General features: G+C 38.1%; 2 protein-coding genes across 3 annotated transcripts; one reads left to right on the plus strand and one right to left on the minus strand.

Annotated features, from left to right (window-relative positions):
- Positions 1 to 9,037: 9,037 nt before the first annotated feature.
- Positions 9,038 to 15,146, plus strand: LOC110872091 (increased DNA methylation 1). Of its 2 annotated transcripts, none has more exons than XR_002554138.2 (9): positions 9,038 to 9,311; positions 9,932 to 11,209; positions 11,929 to 12,058; positions 12,156 to 12,247; positions 12,864 to 13,108; positions 13,191 to 13,277; positions 14,134 to 14,233; positions 14,309 to 14,441; positions 14,533 to 14,668. XR_002554138.2 is itself a non-coding variant. In XM_022120858.2 (9 exons), exons 1-9 carry the CDS (start codon positions 9,213 to 9,215, stop codon positions 14,991 to 14,993), a joined length of 2,412 nt encoding a protein of 803 aa, XP_021976550.1. In that variant the 5' UTR covers positions 9,041 to 9,212; the 3' UTR covers positions 14,994 to 15,146. The 2 variants fall into 2 exon arrangements, 1 of the variants encoding a protein (XP_021976550.1); XM_022120858.2 differs by lacking the exon at positions 14,309 to 14,441 and adding an exon at positions 14,824 to 15,146 and having other exon boundaries at positions 9,041 to 9,311; positions 14,533 to 14,743.
- Positions 15,147 to 17,139: 1,993 nt separating this feature from the next.
- LOC110869567 (protein FAR1-RELATED SEQUENCE 5-like) lies at positions 17,140 to 19,824 on the minus strand. Its single transcript, XM_035979918.1, has 3 exons — positions 19,549 to 19,824; positions 17,442 to 18,996; positions 17,140 to 17,366 (listed from the first exon to the last, which is right to left on the minus strand). Exons 1-3 carry the CDS (start codon positions 19,570 to 19,572, stop codon positions 17,140 to 17,142), a joined length of 1,806 nt encoding a protein of 601 aa, XP_035835811.1. The 5' UTR covers positions 19,573 to 19,824.
- Between the last annotated feature and the right edge of the window lie 141 nt (positions 19,825 to 19,965).

The raw sequence follows: 19,965 nt of genomic DNA on the forward strand, positions 1-19,965 counted from the left end.
GATCGTGGATGCCATGTTAAAACATTTAAACATTTGAACTTATGTTATACATTGGGTTTTCATACTTATGCTTCCGCTACACTTTGAAACTATAATTATGTTTTGAACACCTATCGTATTGAATGATTGGTTTGCATTTATTTTACTTGATATTAATTACATGTTCAATATGATTGGTGGCTTGATCCTGGTCAGTCACGCTCCCAAGCGGTGATATTCCGCGTGTGGATTTTGGGGGTTTGACAGATTCGTATCAGAGCCATTGGTTATAGAGAACTTGGTTTTAATATGGGAAAACGTTTTTATTAAAACCAGACTATAACCAGAACAGTGCTCTCAACGATCCCCAACGACGCTTCACTCCACGTGCAAGACTCAACATCCTAGGTAATAAGGTTTACGTTTATTGCCTACATGCTAGAATTGCATAGAACTTTGCTCGTAGTATGCTTAAATTACATTGCTCACTATTTGTTATTGCTTGAGAACACCTATGTGCTTACACTCTTCTGTCATCGCACTACTCGCGAACCATTCTCACTTACACTACTTTTACTATGAAGATCATGTCTGGATGTGTGAACATGACTCAAGACCAGTTGACGGCACTTATCAATGAACGAGTAGCTGCGGCACTTGCAGCTGCAAACGCAGGAGGTCAACACGTTCAGCAACCTGTTTGTACTTTCAAGAACTTCATGGACTGTCGTCCAAGCACATTCAGTGGCACCGAGGGGGCAGTGGGACTCCTCCATTGGTTTGAGAAGCTAGAATCAGTATTCGAAATGTGTGAACGCCCTGAGGCTCGCAGGGTCAAGTATGCCACTGGTACTTTAGAGGGGATTGCGTTAACTTGGTGGAACGCACAAGTGCAGATCCTAGGGTTGGCAGCTACTAACGCCACCCCTTGGAATGACTTCAAGGAACTGATTAAACGTGAATACTGCACACGGGAAGACATCCACAAGCTGGAAGATGAGTTCTACCATTTGAAAATGACTGGGTCAGAAATTGAAGCCTATACTAAACGGTCGAACGAGCTGGCCGTGCTGTGTCCAACTATGGTGGACCCTCCAATTAAGCGTATTGAGTTGTATCTCAAGGGATTAGCGCCAGAGATCCAGAGCCATGTGACACCGGCTAATCTTGATAATACCCAGGCTATTCAGCGCCTTGCTCATCGTATCACGGACCAGGCAGTGAAACAGAACAAGCTGCCAAAACGCATCAGTGCTACCACTACCGTTGTTACTACTTCTGCTACTCCCAGTAACAACAAAAGAAAATGGGATGGGGATTCCAATAAAGGTTCAGCTTCAGTTCAGTCACAGGTACAGCATCGAAAGACTGACAGTTATCAGAGTCCCAGTCAGCACTCTTCAGGCAATCAAGGGCAGGGTGGATATCGGGGAATTCACCCATTGTGTAATAGGTGCAACAGGCACCACAGTGGATGGTGTCGTAAGGAGCGCTGTCAGAGATGTCTCAAGTTAGGGCATGAAGCTAAAGACTGCAGGAGTTCGCGACCTGCAAATCAGAATCAGCAACACCCACCACCAGCTCCACAGAACCAGCATCAGCAGCAGCAACAGCGGGGCAACAGGGGATGTTTTCAGTGTGGGGCTGAAGGTCATTTCAAGCGTGATTGCCCCCAGTTAAACCAGAACCAGAATCGCAACAACAACAACAATCAGGGAAATGGCAACAACAACAACAATGGTGGGAACAACAATGGCAACGAAGCTCGGGGCCGTGCTTTTGTGCTGGGTCGAGGTGACGCAATGAATGATCCCAATGTGGTTATGGGTAAGTTTCTTCTCGATGATATTTATGTTACTATTTTGTTCGATTCGGGTGCGGATACAAGTTATATATCGTTAAAAGCAAGTAAAATGTTAAAACGTACACCAACACCCCTAAACACCAAACATGTCGTAGAGTTAGCAAATGGCAAGAGTGTAGAAGCCGTTCATGTAGTCAAGGGTTGTAACATCGTCTTAGCTGGTCAGACCTTCTTGATTGATCTCATTCCCATAGTTTTGGGTAGTTTCGATATCGTCATTGGCATGGATTGGTTATCCAAGCAGCAGGCAGAGATCCTTTGTAAGGAGAAGATCATTCGTATTCCTCGTTCGGGTAAAGAACCTCTCGAAGTTCAAGGCGACAAGAGTGGTGCTGTGGTTGGCATCATCTCTTTCTTGAAGGCTCAGAAATGTTTACGAAAGGGGCACACTGCCATTTTGGCACTTGTTACGGATGCATCGACGAAAGAGAAAAGAATAGAGGATATTCCAGTTGTACGTGATTTTCCTCAAGTGTTTCCTGAAGATTTACCTCGTCTACCGCCTCATCGCCAGGTCAAGTTTCAAGTAGAGCTAGCTCCAGGAGCAGCACCTATAGCTCGCGCACCATATCGTTTAGCTCCAACTGAACTGGAAGAACTGTCAAAGCAACTACAAGAACTCTTGGAAAAAGGCTTCATTCGTCCAAGCTCTTCGCCTTGGGGAGCTCCAGTACTATTCGTGAAAAAGAAGGATGGCACTTTCAGGATGTGTATAGATTACCGCGAACTAAACAAGGTCACAGTGAAGAATCGTTATCCTCTTCCTCGTATTGACGACTTATTCGACCAGTTGCAAGGGTCGAGCTACTACTCCAAGATAGATTTGAGGTCAGGGTATCATCAGCTGAGAGTCCGGGATGAGGACGTCTCCAAAACCGCATTCAGAACTCGCTACGGTCACTACGAGTTCCTTGTCATGCCATTTGGGTTAACGAACGCGCCTGCCGTATTTATGGATCTAATGAACAGGGTATGCAAGCCCTACTTAGACAAATTTGTGATAGTTTTTATCGACGACATTCTGATCTACTCCAAGAGTCAGGAGGAACACGAGCAGCACTTACGTCTTATCTTGGAACTTCTTCGAAAGGAACAACTGTACGCCAAGTTTTCAAAATGCGACTTCTGGCTTCGTGAAGTCCACTTCTTAGGCCATGTGGTGAACAGGGATGGGATTCATGTCGATCCATCCAAGGTAGACTCGATCAGGAACTGGCCTGCACCGCGTACACCAACGGAAATACGCCAATTCTTGGGTTTGGCAGGGTACTACAGACGACTCATCAAAGACTTTTCGAAGATCGCACAGCCGCTTACTATGCTGACACAGAAAGGTGTCACCTACCATTGGGGAGATTCCCAGGAAACCGCTTTTCAGTACTTAAAGGATAGGCTTTGCAGCGTACCTATTCTCTCACTGCCAGAGGGCACAGACGATTTTGTGGTCTATTGTGACGCATCGATACAGGGGCTTGGTTGTGTATTGATGCATCGAGATAAAGTTATTGCCTACGCTTCGCAACAACTCAAAATTCATGAGCGGAATTACACGACGCACGATTTAGAGCTGGGAGCTATTGTTTTCGCGCTTAAGATATGGCGACACTACTTGTACGGTACCAAGTGCACTATTTACACCGATCACAGGAGTCTCGAGCATATCTTCAAGCAGAAGGAACTGAACATGCATCAACGACGATGGGTCGAGCTACTTAGCGATTATGAATGCGCTATCAAGTACCATCCAGGCAAAGCCAATGTTGTGGCAGACGCTCTCAGTCGAAAGGATACTTTACCTAGGCGTGTACGAGCTTTGCAGCTCACTATCCAGTCTGATCTTCCTGCACAGATACGAAATGCTCAGGTTGAAGCATTGAAACCAGAAAACGTCAGGGCTGAAGCCTTACGCGGCTCAAGGCAACGATTAGAACAAAAGGAAGACGGCGCCTACTATGTAACAGGACGTATTTGGGTACCACTATACGGCGGTTTACGAGAACTTGTGATGGATGAAGCTCATAAGTCTCGCTACTCGGTACATCCAGGTTCGGATAAAATGTACCACGATATTAGAACTACATATTGGTGGCCTAGTATGAAGGCCCACATTGCAACTTACGTCGGCAAATGTTTGACTTGTGCGAGAGTCAAGACAGAGTACCAGAAACCCTCAGGCCTACTGCAACAACCCAGGATACCACAGTGGAAATGGGAAGAAATTTCCATGGATTTTGTTACTGGCCTGCCTAGATCCCAGCGCGGGAATGATACTATTTGGGTGATCGTAGATCGACTCACAAAGTCTGCACATTTCTTGGCTATCAAAGAAACGGATAAGTTCTCTACATTAGCAGACATCTACTTGAAAGAAGTTGTTTCGAGGCACGGGGTGCCCACCTCCATTATTTCGGATCGGGATGCATGATTCACTTCGGAACTATGGCAAGCAATGCACAAAGCTTTTGGCTCTCGATTAGACATGAGCACAGCTTATCACCCTCAGACGGATGGGCAGTCTGAGCGCATGATTCAAACCCTAGAAGACATGCTTCGGGCATGTGTTATTGATTTCGGAAACAGCTGGGAAAAACACCTCCCGTTAGTGGAGTTTTCGTACAATAACAGTTACCACACCAGCATACAAGCCGCTCCATTCGAGGCATTGTACGGACGTAAATGCCGGTCACCTCTCTGTTGGGCAGAGGTGGGGGATAGTCAGATTACAGGTCCAGAAATGGTAGTCGACGCTACTGAACGGATTGCACAAATACGACAACGCATGGCGGCAGCTCGTGATCGCCAGAAAAGCTACGCTGATAAACGCAGAAAACCGCTCGAGTTCCAAGTTGGGGATCGAGTGCTACTCAAAGTCTCACCATGGAAGGGTGTGGTTCGATTTGGTAAACGAGGCAAGCTCAATCCACGGTATGTTGGACCGTTCGAAATCACTGAAAGAATAGGCAAAGTGGCCTACAGACTAAACCTACCAGCTGAACTCGGTGCAGTTCACAATGTATTTCACGTGTCGAATCTGAAGAAGTGCCTGTCAGACGAGACCCTCATAATTCCTTTTAAGGAACTCACTATCGACGAGCGGTTGCAGTTCGTCGAGGAACCAGTTGAAATCACGGACCGGGATGTCAAGGTCCTCAAACACAAGAGAATCCCTCTTGTCCGAGTTCGTTGGAACTCCAAACGTGGCCCAGAGTACACCTGGGAACGCGAAGACCAGATGACAGAAAAGTACCCCCAGTTATTCGGAACCAATGCAACCACTACTGAGACTGAAGCTACTACTGCGGAATTTCGGGACGAAATTCCAAATCAACGGGGGGATGATGTGACACCCCAGGAAAATCAGTAAACGATACAACTCACCTAGCTTCCTCAGTAACCGCATGCTAAATTTCGGGACGAAATTTCTTTCAAGTTGGGGATAATGTGACAACTCGAATTTCCAAGATTCCTACTTCGCATTTATTGCACGTTCATTTATTGTTTAGTTGTTTATTTGCACAATTAGTTGCTATGGAATTGTATACGTTTTGGTGCAATGAATCGTATTGTGTGATTGTACATGGTTGTTTGTTAATTATGAAAGACTTGTCATATATATAAACTTGGTGATGAAACTGTGAAATTGTTGTGAAATGGTGTACTTGTGTAAAATATGACACTTAGGGATGTATAGAGAAATTAGTGAAACTCTAATCATACTTAACCCTAATTCCTTTCACTAATCACCACCCAAGAAACTAAACACGTACTTCACATTCTCTGGCAATCATCATCACCATCATCATTGGCACAAGACATTCAGCACTTTTGATTCCACATTTTCTCTAGAATCAATACAAGGTAATTGTTTATTGATTGCTTGATTATTATCAATTCTTGATTATGTGTTCATGAAAACCCTAGTTCTTCATATGATGTTCTGTGAATATTTGATTTGGATTCTGATTATTGAAATATGATGGTGATTAGTTGTGTAATGGTTGATTGTTGTCAAGATACATGATATGCTAGAATTGTGATTGATAATTGGATTACAATGGTTGCCAGTGTTTGTAATTAGGGTTTTCTGTTCGTATGAAAACAAGAACGTAACTGCTCTGATTCTTTTGATTCTGTGCAATGATTGGAATTCAAGCATGATTGATTTGTCTGAGTTTTGTGAATGTTGCTAGTCCGAAGTTTGCATAATGGTTAGTCAGAGTTTTGGATTTATGTTTGTCTGAGTTTATAACACTAAGGGAGTCCGAATAATATGTTGTATAGTTGATCCGACGTTTACAATGATCTATGATCCGAATTTTAGAATAACACAAAGGTCCGATCTTTAAACTATAGATGTGATCCGAGTTTTAAAGCAAAGCCTCATGTCCGACCTTTAATAGACTTGTTTAGTCCGAACTTCTCACAAGACACATAGGTCCGATGTTTTGTTTGATGTGTTTGTCCAAATATCTTGAAGCCTTTATGTCCAAGTTTTGTGTTATTCATGCTATATCCGACTTTCACATAAGACATTGAGTCCGAATTTTTAAGGCATCAAGCATAGGGTCCGAGTTTTGGGAGATGAGCACTGGTCCGACTTTGTTGCTCATTTAAGGGGTCCGAACTTTAGGCCTTGGGGCCTCTAGTCCGACTTTTAAACAGGAAGCCCCCCCCCACCTTTGTCCGAGTTTTGCTACATCATAATCATATGGTCCGAGTTTTTGTATCCTTACACCTTGTCCGACCTTTAATACATGTCAACATGTCCGACTTTCATAGAGATACAAGGGGTGTCCGAGCTTTTGTATGTTATGGTTTGATCTGAGTTTTAAGAACAAGTGATTGGTCCGAGTTTCGTTATCTGTTAAGTGATTTACCCTGTGAACTGTTAAATGCTTAACTGTGAGTTCTGTTCTATATGTCAGGTATGTGGTATGTAACTGAGTTGTGTTAACCGTGTATATAAGCTCAGTGTATGTGCGGTAACCCTAATGGTTCTGAATTACTCTGTCGTATGATGTATTATTTGATGAACGTGAATTAACTGTTATGTGAAACATGACGATGATTGCTTAAACACTTCGTGATATAAACGACATACAACTGATTTAATATACATGCATACTATAGGACTTGATTGATTAATTGCAAGCACATAGTTAAGCATACCGAGCAAACCAAGGTGAGTTCACACAGCCAAGGCATGAGGTTCCCAGGGTGGGAATGGGATTGATTTATTTATTTGTACTTCTCTAGATAATGGAACGTAGTGATATGATCCTCGGGTGAGGAAGGTGATTGGTTAAGATACTGCTAGACTAGTGATGCTTATAGAACTGATCTTCGCACACACGCCAGGGTTGGCTGCGATAATATGACTGATCTTCGCACACATGCCAGGGTTGGTTGCGATAATATGACTAATCTTCGCACACATGCCTAGGAAGGCTGCGAACTATGCGCTAAAATCTTCGCACAGGTGCCGGGTGGCCGCGATACAAACATACCTAGTCTAGAATGCTTGGAAACTTTCCCTAATCTTCGCATACATGCCTAGAGGGCCGCGATACGAACTAATACGATACATGACTTAATGAACGAACACAAGGCTTACTATACCATTACAATTACTGAACTATAAACTGTGAACTCGCTCAACTAGTTGTTGATCCTCTGTTACATGCCTTGCAGGTCATTAGATACATGGAGCTTGCACAGGGAGGAGCAGGTCGTTGTGGAGCATGGATCGTGGATGCCATGTTAAAACATTTAAACATTTGAACTTATGTTATACATTGGGTTTTCATACTTATGCTTCCGCTACACTTTGAAACTATAATTATGTTTTGAACACCTATCGTATTGAATGATTGGTTTGCATTTATTTTACTTGATATTAATTACATGTTCAATATGATTGGTGGCTTGATCCTGGTCAGTCACGCTCCCAAGCGGTGATATTCCGCGTGTGGATTTTGGGGGTGTGACATAAAGTCTGAGACACCCAATCCGGCATGGTTGCAAAGGCATTATACAATTCAGAATCCATGTTTAACATCAGCTAAAATCAACAAACGATCAAACAACTTTGAAAACAAGAAATATGAATCACGTTCGTGTGAATGTGACCGATTCGTGCGAATGTGACAAATGTGAACAAATTAACAACAACAGACAGATTCGTGCGAATTGGACTTGTCCGGTTCGTACGGATGTGACAATTCTTCCAATACTTGACTTTTATGCACGTTCGTACGAATGTGCCTTGAACGATTCGGACGAACGCGAAACTTCAATTTACGTTTTTCATGGTTTTCCAAGAATTTTCAGTGAATTAATTCGAATTTGATCTGATTCTTTCAAGGATTTATGAAAACATGATTTTGCACAACATATCCAAAAATCAGTCAATTTTGTCCATGAATTCGACGTTAATTTTGTGTTTTAAGTTTGAAGAAGATGAGTAGAAAGATGATGAATTCAGATCCAAATCGGCTTGAATCTGCTTGAAACTTGTGTCTTCAGTCCTTGAAACCGGTCTCCTGCTCTGATACCACTTGTGAGGACCGTTTCGGTGATCCTGAATGCTTCGACCGGCTAGTTTGATTCCATATCTCGTGCGGAATCCGAGTATGAAGGTGACGTGCACAAGAACAAGCTAATTAAACTGGTTTCTATTGATAATACCCAGTTACAGAACCACGAAACCAAATGGACAGAGTTTCCCCTCTCTAGTTCACCAAAAGATACAAATGACAAGACCTTGACCCCTATTTATAGGTGAGACCCATTCGCTATAACCTGACTAGGACGGATGGACCATAATCACGAATGGGCCCTAGGACGGATGTGACCATAAAATATCCAACTACACTAATAAATACTCGCAAACAATAACCAAAATTTTATAATATATTATATGTATATAAAAATAAATATGTTAAAGGTAAAATAATCTGAGTCAAACCGCTATGAGCTAATTAATGAGCCAGACTAATCCAATTCGGCTCGTTACGAACCGAGCCAAACTAGGCTCGCTTACTAACCAAGCCAAGCCAGCTCGGCTCAATTTCAAACTAAACCTTATCAAACGAACTATTTCGAAGCTAAATCCGAGAAAGCTTCAAAACAAACTCCACTTCACTTCTTGGACATCCCTAAAACTGAACATAGGAAGACCATAATAAATGATAAGCCTATCAAATATCATCTCGTACAAATACAATCTCCCCAAACCATCAAACGACACAGTCTGAATCATACCTCACCACAACAACTTCCCATTTAAAACACATTTCAAACTTTAAACCCCCAAATTCAAATGAAGTGAACCAACTACAACTTCACTCTACACCCCCCAAACCCATCAATGGCGGCAGACATTCGAACACAACTAATTTTGGAGCAATCAAGAAAACGCCAGAAACTCAATCACGCTCCAAAGCTTCTTCCTAACGAACAAGTTGAAGTAAATTCACTCATTTCCTTCACTGCATTGAAAAAGTTTCAATTTTGTTAAAGGGTTTTTGTGGGGGTTCATGTTTGATCATTTAACCCCCAATGCAAAGATACTTTGGGGGGTTTTACTGTAGTAATTTTACTTTATTTGATTCTTAGTGTTAGGGCATAACTTACCAATTATTATTCATGCTATAAATGACGAATTTGGGATTTTTCTTTTTTGCTTTATGTTTTGACTCAGTGTAGTATATTTTATAATCTTCACCTGAAATCAGTGTTGTAGAAATCGCTTCTGGGCGGCGCCTAGGCGGCGATTAGTCGGAGGTCTACCTCTTTATGTTTTGAAACATTATGTCTCAGTGTCGCCTAGAAATCGCTTGGTTTCTTTCAGGCTTGTTTCATGTTTTGAAACATTATGTCTCAGTGTCGCCTAGAAATCGCTTCTGGTTGTCTATTTGTTACCTTTTGATGGGATATTTACTAGGCGCCTTTGTTTCCTTTTGGTTGGATTTATACCGTGCACGCTTGTTTGTTACCTTTTGGTTGGATTTTTACCAGCTACATTTGGTTGTTACCTTTTGATGAAATTTTTACCAGGTACGTCTGTCTGTTTGTTTGTTTGTTTAGGTCCGAAGTGTCGAAGAAGGGCTCCGAGGTTCATGGCATCATGCAACTGTGATCAAACACATGACTCAAATTCGTGTAGTGAAGTACCATCATCTCTTCTGTAATGATAATTCAACAAATCTTGTTCAGTTCATCCCAGTTTTATTCGCAGTTGATGGTATCATTCCCACTAATTGGAGACCCTCTAATTTCCCTAATTATCGCGGTAAAATCAGACCGATCCCACCTAGAGTTTTGCATAATAAAAATTGTTATCATTTTGGACAATGTGTCGATGTGTTTCTAGAAGATGCATGGTGGGAAGGTGTTATATTCGATCATAACGACGATGATCATTCGCATGAACGGTTAGTTTTCTTTCCGGATTTGGGCGATGAATCGAGGGTTTTGTCGAAGAATTTGAGGGTTACTCAAGATTGGGATGCTACTACCGACAAATGGAGGGTTCGTGGGGATTGGATTTTTCTCGAAATTTTTGAGGAATTTAAGGTTGAATTACCCGTTTTTGTTTCGGTTAAACAAATTTGGTATGAATTGAGGATGACAAAATATTTTGTCGATGAAATGAAAGAGTGGACGTGCCCCGTTAAAGAAAATTGGAAAGAAACCGTTAAAGAGGTGATGGTAGGTAAATTTAAGATGCTAATGACAGATTTTTTGCACGAATTAACGTTTTCAGAGGATTTCGATACGAACCCAGACGCAGTTGTGGCTATTAAGTCCGGTTACGAGAATCTTAGTTTCAAATATAGAAACATTTCTGATGAAAAGAAAGTGGTTAAAAACGACGAAGCATTAAGGACTAATCGTGCGGAACTGTCAAGTAAACGAGCTCGTATAGAAGTTTTACCTAAGTACCGGACCCCACGAACCGTTTTAACTTGGTTGATAGATAACAACGTTGTTCTACCAAGAGCAAAAGTACAGTATTGTTGTAAGAACGATAGGCGTCTATTAAAGGTAGGTCGAGTAACTCGTAATGGCATAAAATGTAATTGTTGTAAACATGTTTTTAGTCTCGTAAAGTTTCAAAAACATGCGGGTAGGGGTAGTGATAACGGTGGGCTACCCTCGGCTAACATATTTCTTGAAGATGGTAGGTCGTTATTAGATTGTCAATTGCAAGTTAAACTTGATCAAAGTTCGAGATTGAAGAAAAGGCGGTGTGAAATAGGAACGGATAGTGATTACATATGTTCCGTTTGTCAATACGGAGGGGAATTAGTGTTGTGTGACCAATGTCCATCGTCGTTTCATACGTCTTGTGTAGGATTAAAGGTAATATTCTTGGTATTTTTCCTTTTTATTTCTTTCTTTAACTTTTTAAAAGGTGACAATTTCGGCATGTTTACTTATAAGTTATGACTGTGTTTGATCTCAAACGGGTTGAATAAAAAAAGTCAAATGGGTCGAACTGGTTGAAAGACTACCAAAGTGTATTTATAATGAATGTAACTTTATAAGCCATTTCATCTAAAGATTAAGATTATTATTTATAGAAAAATCATAGACAAAAATTGCTTGTAGGATGATGTGGTCTATGCCCACCCGTTTTGACCCGTATGAAAACAAATTACTTTTTTTAAACTCTGACCCGTTTGACCCATATGAAAAAAAATGACTTTTTAATTCTTGCTTATTAACTTCTTTAAAGGCGACAGTCTCGACCCATTTACTTACGACTGTGTTTGATCTCAAACGGGCGTTACGGGTTAAATAAAAAAAGTCAAACGGGTCAAAAGTTTTCTAAAATCTATTTCAATGCATGTAACTTCATAAATCATGTTATTTAAAGATTAAGATTGTTGTTGTAAGACTATTGTTTCATTAATCATAGTTAACGCACTAATTATATATAAACAAAATTGACAAAAAGTGCTTGAAAATATGATTTGTTTCAACCCAGCCCTGGTTTGACCCGTTACTCACCCGATCGTCTTATCACCTTTAACTTTGTTGTGCTATAATAATGGATAACTTCGTTTTTGATCGATTAGGAAGTGCCAGATGGCGAATGGTTTTGTCCATCATGCTGTTGCAGAATTTGTAATCAAAACACATTTAGTGAATATTATGAAGAAATAGTGGAAACTAACATTATAAATTGTGAACAGTGCGGAAAACAATGTATGTAGGCTCAATTCTCTCTGTCTTGTTATTTTAAACTCACGTATAAACTTTTTTATCGTAGTTTATAATTAATTTATTAAAATTTATGTAATAGATCATATAGGGTGCTTGAAAAGAAGCAAAGATTATTTGAAGCTGAAGAGTTGTCTTGAAGCAAATTGGTTCTGTAGTTTGAGATGTGAAGAGGTATGCATCAAACTTTTTTTATATCGCGTTTCTTTATCAAGTTATAATATATTCTTAAGAGTAAAGTACACGAGTGGTCCCTGTGGTTGGCCAAAATTGTGGATTTGGTCCCTAGCTTTCCAAAAGTACACAAATGGTCCCTGTGGTTTGTACTTTGTAATGCATTTAGTCCCCAACTTTTGCCAAAAATGCATGGATGGTCCTTGTGGTTTGCACTTTGTAACGCATTTAGTCACTAAAAGTTGGGGACTAAATGCGTTACAAAGTGCAAACCACAAGAATCATCTATGTACTTTTGGCAAAAGTTGAGGACAAAATTCGTTATGAAGTGCAAACCATAGGGATCATCTGTGTACTTTTGGAAAACTAGGGACCAAATCCAAAAATTTGGTTAACCACAGGGACCATCCGCGTACTTTACTCATATTCTTATGTTGGTATGCTTTTTATAATAAAAATTCACTTGTTTTATGACTCATTGAAAGGTATAGAAATTTTTTTAATATCAGATTTTTTTTTTTAGTTTCTGTTTTATTAGAATGAGTAAAAAATTTTAGGATGTTGCTACCTTAAAACTGAATCTTGATTTTATGATTTCTACATATGGGATTTGCAGATATATACGGGTCTTCAAAGGCTTCTGGGAAAGTCAATACCGATTGGAAAAGGCAACTTAACGTGGACCCTACGAAAAAACAAAACATTCGAACATTCTAATTATGATTCCTCGGATACGGAGGAATCAATAGAGAATTACAGCAAACTTAATGTCGCTATCAGTGTGATGCATGAGTGTTTTGAGCCTGTTAAAGAACCTCGAACCGGGGGCGATATAGTCGAAGATGTTGTTTTTTGTAGACAGTAAGATAGTTTTTTTTTTTTCATTTAAATTATATTTATACCCGCATTATCTTGTGGTAATATGGAATAAAAATTATTATAGGTCAGAGCTACGACGTTTAAATTTCAAGGGCTTTTATACGGTTCTTTTGGAGAAAGATGATGAGCTACTATCGACGGCTGCAGTGAGGTGTTATTATGTTTCAAGTTTAATTAGTCTCCTTTAATTTTGATTATTTTATGTTTGGTTTAAAAAGGCGCGTGAGGCGCTGTGGAAAACACATCAGGCTATGTAGTTATAGCGTCCAAAATCAAATATCAGTCTAGGGCGATATTTGAGATATAGGTTATTGTGGTGGGATATCGGTAATTTTAATATCAAGCAAAATTTATATATACATATATAAAACGTAAAACATGTGTAATATTAGTAGCAATATCAAAAGTCAAAACTCAAAAGTCCCAATATTTAAAACATGATCTAATCGTAAGCCATGAAATCTTCCTCCGAGTCCACATCAACCAAGGAATCCAAAGTAACAGTCAATATCGGTCAATATCGCCGGTAATATGATATTCCGGATCTGTATTTTGTAGAGGGCCGAAAACCGATGTCCCACGGATATTAACTGCATAGACATCAGGGGCAAAAGACTCGCCTCATGTAGTTCGGGGTCAAAGTTGGGTAAAACAACTAAAACAACTTAATGATGATTAATAGGGGTTTATATGTAAAACAGATGAGGGATATGCAACTTGGGGATGGATCATGAAAAAACTAGTTTAAATGAGAACAAAAAAACTAACTAAAAAAGCCTAAAAAACATACCAATTTTTTTATTAAAATTCGCTATATTTAATATATATAAAAAAACTTTTTTTTCACAAAAAAAAAAAAGAAGAAAGTCGTACTGCACATGTTGCGCCTCACGCCTCCGGCCTCTGCTTTTAGGACCGAAACTCCTCGGAGCATATTACGCTTTATCAAACCCACAATTTATGTATTTATGAATGAGCATCTAAAATGTTTTGATCTTTGTTGCAAGGGTTTATGGGGAGAAAGTAGCTGAAGTCCCGCTTGTTGGTACAAGATTTCAATATCGCAGGCGAGGAATGTGTCATATTCTCATGCAAGAACTTGAAAGGGTATCATATTTTTATTTTCCGTTATGTTTTTGCATTTACATGAGTGGGTTCAAATGAAAGCCATTAAATAATCAGGAACCCGATGAACCGCTTTTTGGCCTTTGATCGTGGCGTAGACTCGAAGGCGGGGATCACACATAATCGTCTTAGATCTCCGCCATCCATTGAAATAATGTCATCCGGTTGAATCAGTTTGACCAATAGCTATGTAAAACATCGCTTATTTGTCTTTACTGTTGGTTTTTTAGATATTTAGCAAATTATCAGATACTTCACTTATATTGTGTGCAAAATTTCAGAAACTCAAGGAACTAGGAGTCGAAAGACTCGTTTTGCCTGCCGTATCAAGCGTTCTACACACATGGACCAGATCATTTGGTTTCTCTGCGATGACCGAATCAGATAAATTTAAGTTTTTAGGCTGCGCGTTTCTTGATTTTCAAGGCACCACAATGTGTCACAAACTCCTTGTGACAGACCCTCCTTCCACAAAACCGGGCACATCCAAAGGTATATTTTTTGTTATAATATATATTATAAAAAATGTCCCGTATGTTTTACATTTGGCTGTTGTTGTATCGTCTCTGCAGGAAATAGGTGCAGAAATATTTTAGATTTAGATAGAGTTAATGATGTATTTGAAGAATCACAAGCGTCTAAGCCTAGAGAAAGCGTAAGCGGTGGCTTTCTGAAATGTTATCATAGGAGAAAATTTGTGTCGTTGACGCGTCTTTCCAACAGCGAATGTAAAAATATGTAATGAAAGTAACGATCAAGTAATGTAAGAAGTAAGAACACATGCAAACAGACGAGGGGGAAGGTATGATATGAAACCCGGGTTATCTTTTGAAATATGATCCAATGGTCAATCCGAGTTGTACATAGGGATGTCAATGGGACATGTATTTGGTTATCCCAATCCTGTACCCAAATGAAACCGTGTTCCATACCCACCCAATACCCGTTAATTTGTTAAAAATTACTCGTGAATACATTTCTCACTATTTTCATTTTTTATTTAGTATTATTTTCAAGGAAAATAGAAATATAAGAACTAAAGAACAGTGAATTACTATATTATTATTACACAGACAAAAAAATGTTATGATTTGGGTAAATAAATATGTATGTTTTTGGTAATCGAGCTGAGTATTAGTTAATACCGAATCTGGCACATAAAAAGAATGGATACTTAAAATAATAAGAGATTAAAATGAGGGCTCAACCTTTTTCAAATAATACTAAAGAGAATTAAAAAAAGTAAAAAATATAATAATTATATTAAAACTAAGTTAAAATGATAAATAGAAAAAAAAACTGAGTACAAAGCTTTGCAAACACGACCAATTTCAGTTGTAAATGAGCCGAGCTATGTTTGCTAAAAACTCGAATTGATTCGAGATTAAACGAGCTCAAACCGAGCTTAATCTTTCGTTTAGACTTGTTTAATTAAAAATTATATATTATATTGCATATAGAGATTATATATTTGTATAATTTTTAATTAATATATTAAATATAATATTCTATAATAAATATATAAAAATGATAGAAATAATTAAAAATTAATATTATATCGCATATAGAGATTATATATTTTAATATATGTGTAATAGTTAAAATATACAAACAAACTAATAAAATAATTAATAAATAATAAATAAGCGGATGCTAGTTAAAGTTGAGTTTAAAAAAACACTTACGAGTCACAGTTAAATACAGAACCCTATACATACCCAAGAACCGACCCAAACTCTTTTAAAATTAAATGCTCCAAGCTCGAGTCTAGAAGAGCTTGTGCTCAATGTAGCTCGTTTACATCCTTAATTTGGAACTAGAAAATCATTAAAAAGAAGAGACTCTTTTCTATTCTATAAACGGCTGAATACATCTGAGCCGTCTATTTCTGAAAAGTCGCATCAACCATCGGATGTAACCAGTCCATCTCTATATAACAACTCCTCACAAACTCAACTCCAAATGGCTCATTCTATTCCCACCTCCCCTAATTCCTGATTACACCCCCCCCCCCTATTAAAAACATCACATCCATCAATCATTTATTTTTTGTTTTTAGCCTGTTTTGTCTTTTTGTTGTCTTTTTTTATTCATTTATTTGTTTGTATTTGTTTATTAACTAGTTATTATTATTTATTTGTTTGTATTTGTTTATTAACTAGTTATTATTATTATTATTATGATTATTATTATTATTATTATTATTATTATTATTATTATTATTGTTTTTATGATATAGTATTTATTATTAGTTTTTATTGTTATAATTTATCAAATTATATTTATAGCTGTAACAAAAGCTATATAAAAATAAGTACTTTTTTACAAAATTATTATCATTTAATAATTTACATACCGAGGTTTAATCTATACTTCCCCCAAATGTAGCAGGTTGTGCTATCCAAGACTTATACATATTTTGACGTGATTCAAATATATTCTCCCAGCCAGCTGCATCATTTTCTCTCATTAATTTCCATAGGTTGTTTGTGCTGGCCATTGGATACTCTCCTTGTAATTCTACCATTATAAAATGGTTACCATTCACGTGTGCAATTGTAATTATTTTTTTTTTCTGGGAACTCGTGAGGGCCTCTCCAAAGCGAAAAACAAGTAGAACTGTTTCTTTTTTCTTGAGATAAAAAATGAACGATCACATTGAACTTGTTCGCAATCAAGAATCCTGCCTCTGGCATAATCATCCAGTGTTTTTCAGGTGCAAACCCCAATCCTGACCAAGCCAAGGACGTGAACACATCTTTGTAATCCTGCTCTTGATAGTTCGTAAATGAACTGTGCCTTGGAGGCTTCTGAGAGTAGCTTCGTTGAAGGGGCGGTTTAGGAATTGCAGGGTTTGGTATTGTTTGTTGTTTGGATTTTGTAGTTGGTCATCCACGAGTATTTTTTTTAACATCAGGCTCTTCAAGAAAAGGTATACTTGGATTGGTTAATGCTTTTAACTTTTGTAGTAAACTTTTCTTTCCAGGCATGGATCGATTATCGAAGGCTTGTTTAAAACTTTCCAACTCGACGTCACAAGTAATATCCTCACAATATACTGGTAACTCGAGTTTCCTCCAAAATTCATCGACCGAATCTAAAGGAATAGATTGACCTGCATTAAAACATAAGTTGTCAGCTTTTAAATATTACCAAGCACATCGACCGAATCTTAGTTTAATACACTGACCTGCTTTCTTATACTTTGAGATTTCACAAGCACATGGTAATCCATAACACTTACGAACTTGACAACGACAATGTGAACGCTTTAAATGACGCTCTGCTATTATTATATCAAGTGCTTCATGAGAAACAGAGCCATGTAATAGCTTCAACATTGGTAGGTTGTGTTTATGCATTAGAACAGTTCTACTTTTTTCGAAGCTATCTTTAACAATTGTATATTGCGAGTTCACTACTTCATCAATGTGACGAACAATCTTATCTAAGGTACAATTTGCTGAATTCAAGAATTTTTTTAGCTTGGCATGTTGGCTTTCAGCTCTGTTAGTTGTCTGATTTCCGAAATGTAAGCATTCGTTAGTCCATACGGACACGAACATTTCTTTATACTTGTTTAACCAAGTACTATTCAAGTAATCCAAAACATCTGCAAAGATAATAATGATGATAACGATGGTAACAATAATACTAACAAAATTATAGTAATAATACATACCTTGATGATGTATTAACATTGACTGAAGTTGCTTGTAATTTTGGAGGAATGATGTCCACGTTTGAGATCCAACGAGTGCATTCCACATTGTATTGAAGATTTTCCAATCATGATCCGTGGCGAAAAATGATTTGCAGTTTCTAAATATACTTTGAGAAACGTGCCACCTACAAAGTAATCGGGTAGCATTCGGAAAAACTTTCTCGCATGCATTCATCAGAGCTAACTCCCTGTCCGTAACTATAACACGTAGTTGTTGCATGCTCCTCTCATCTAGAGTTGATTTTAAACAGTTTAATGCCCAAAGATATTTCTCCTCTGTTTCTTTACGCATAACTGCAAAAGCTATGGAGATTGTCTTGTTGGTAGAAGTTACACCAACAATTTCAAGAAAAGGCAATTTATACTTGTTCGTATTGTATGTGACATCCATAAGCAACACATGTGGAAAATCAAGGAAGTACTTGTATGAGATTTTAGGAACAAAGAATAAGTCTTCCAACATGTTTGAAACTCTATTGGTAGAAATTTCAAAAGTATACCCTTTATCATTTAAATGAGACATTAGCACCTCCATCAAAGATTTCCCTTTATGATCCGTTGCTCGAATTTTATCACGTGCGTTATATATGTTTTTAATTGTAGAGACATTATTTTCATCACGCTCCTTGATAACACCTAAAATATCTTTTGGGAACACACCCTTCCCCGTCAACTCTGCCACCAATTGGTGTTCATTAGGTGTCAATCGTTTGAGGATTGGGTGTCCCTCCATATATTCTCCGGGTGGATGATTATGCTCACCAGGATTTACTTTTAACGTCCAAGAACCATTCTTTTTTGAAAATTTCGCTACCATTTCAAACGGGCAATTTATCTTTCTAGTGCCGGTCTCTCTACTTGAATCTTTATCTGATTTATACACACCACCACGATCACACATAAGTACAACTTTAGACACGTAGCCATTTTTAGCTTTCGATCTTTTAGTCACAATAGCGTAACCAAGACTACGTCCGGTGTTTCTAACCCATTCCATCAACTCTTCACGAGACTTGAACACCTAAAAGTGAACTAATATTAGTTATAATGTTCATTTTGTAAAAGAAAAAGTGTTTTTGTTGCGGTCATTGATGCTGGGACAAAAAGAATAAGATACAACTGGTAGGTATTTTGAGTTACACTTAAAAAAATCTTTATTTTTGCAAATGGTTTGGGTAGGATCATCCATAACTTATAAAATTGGAAATGCATTTTTTTTTTAAATACAACATGTTTCTAGTGCTCATTCTCAATTTACAAATATTTTCGGAGGTTTCCATGTGCACCACTTACATGATTCCTTCCGTACTATTAAACTTATATTATTTAAATATACTTACTTTGCCATTAAAAAATAACCCATCCATCACACAAGTTCGTTACATTATGGATGAAAAATATCAATAAAATAAGTGGTGTGATAAATATACCCATTACAAGGATTAATATACCCAAAAGTCAAAGTTAATACTTTATTATCCAAACAAACTCATTTAAACTAAAACAAGACTCTTAACCTAGCTTGATTATATAACTAAGTTGAAACTTGAAACATGGGAATTAAAAACTATACCTGATCTGTTGAAAATCCAGACATCTCTTTAACTTTTCTGAATGCTATGATTAAACATAAATAGATCACTCTTTGAACAAGTTGTAGAATGAGTAATCACTCTTTGAACAAGCATGTAATAGCTGCCTGAACTCTTCCTCGAGCATTAACGAAGCCTTTTGAAGCAAAGTTGTAGAATGGGTAATCACTCCAATGCTGCTCTTAAGGTTTTTATTAGTGCTGAAAAACCGAACAATTTTTTTCAGTTGATTCACTGCTTCTAAATAACTCTCCAAATCTTCATGAGAACCTCCTTTTAATATAGAAAAAGGACAATAAAATGACCATGTTGAAAGGTAAAAAAAATGACCATGTTTGAATTTACTCTAGAAAAAGCTCTGTCTAAAATGACCATGTTTGAATTTAATAATTTGAAAC

This window comes from Helianthus annuus, chromosome 11 (assembly GCF_002127325.2).
Source record: "Helianthus annuus cultivar XRQ/B chromosome 11, HanXRQr2.0-SUNRISE, whole genome shotgun sequence".
Lineage (NCBI taxonomy): Eukaryota > Viridiplantae > Streptophyta > Magnoliopsida > Asterales > Asteraceae > Helianthus > Helianthus annuus.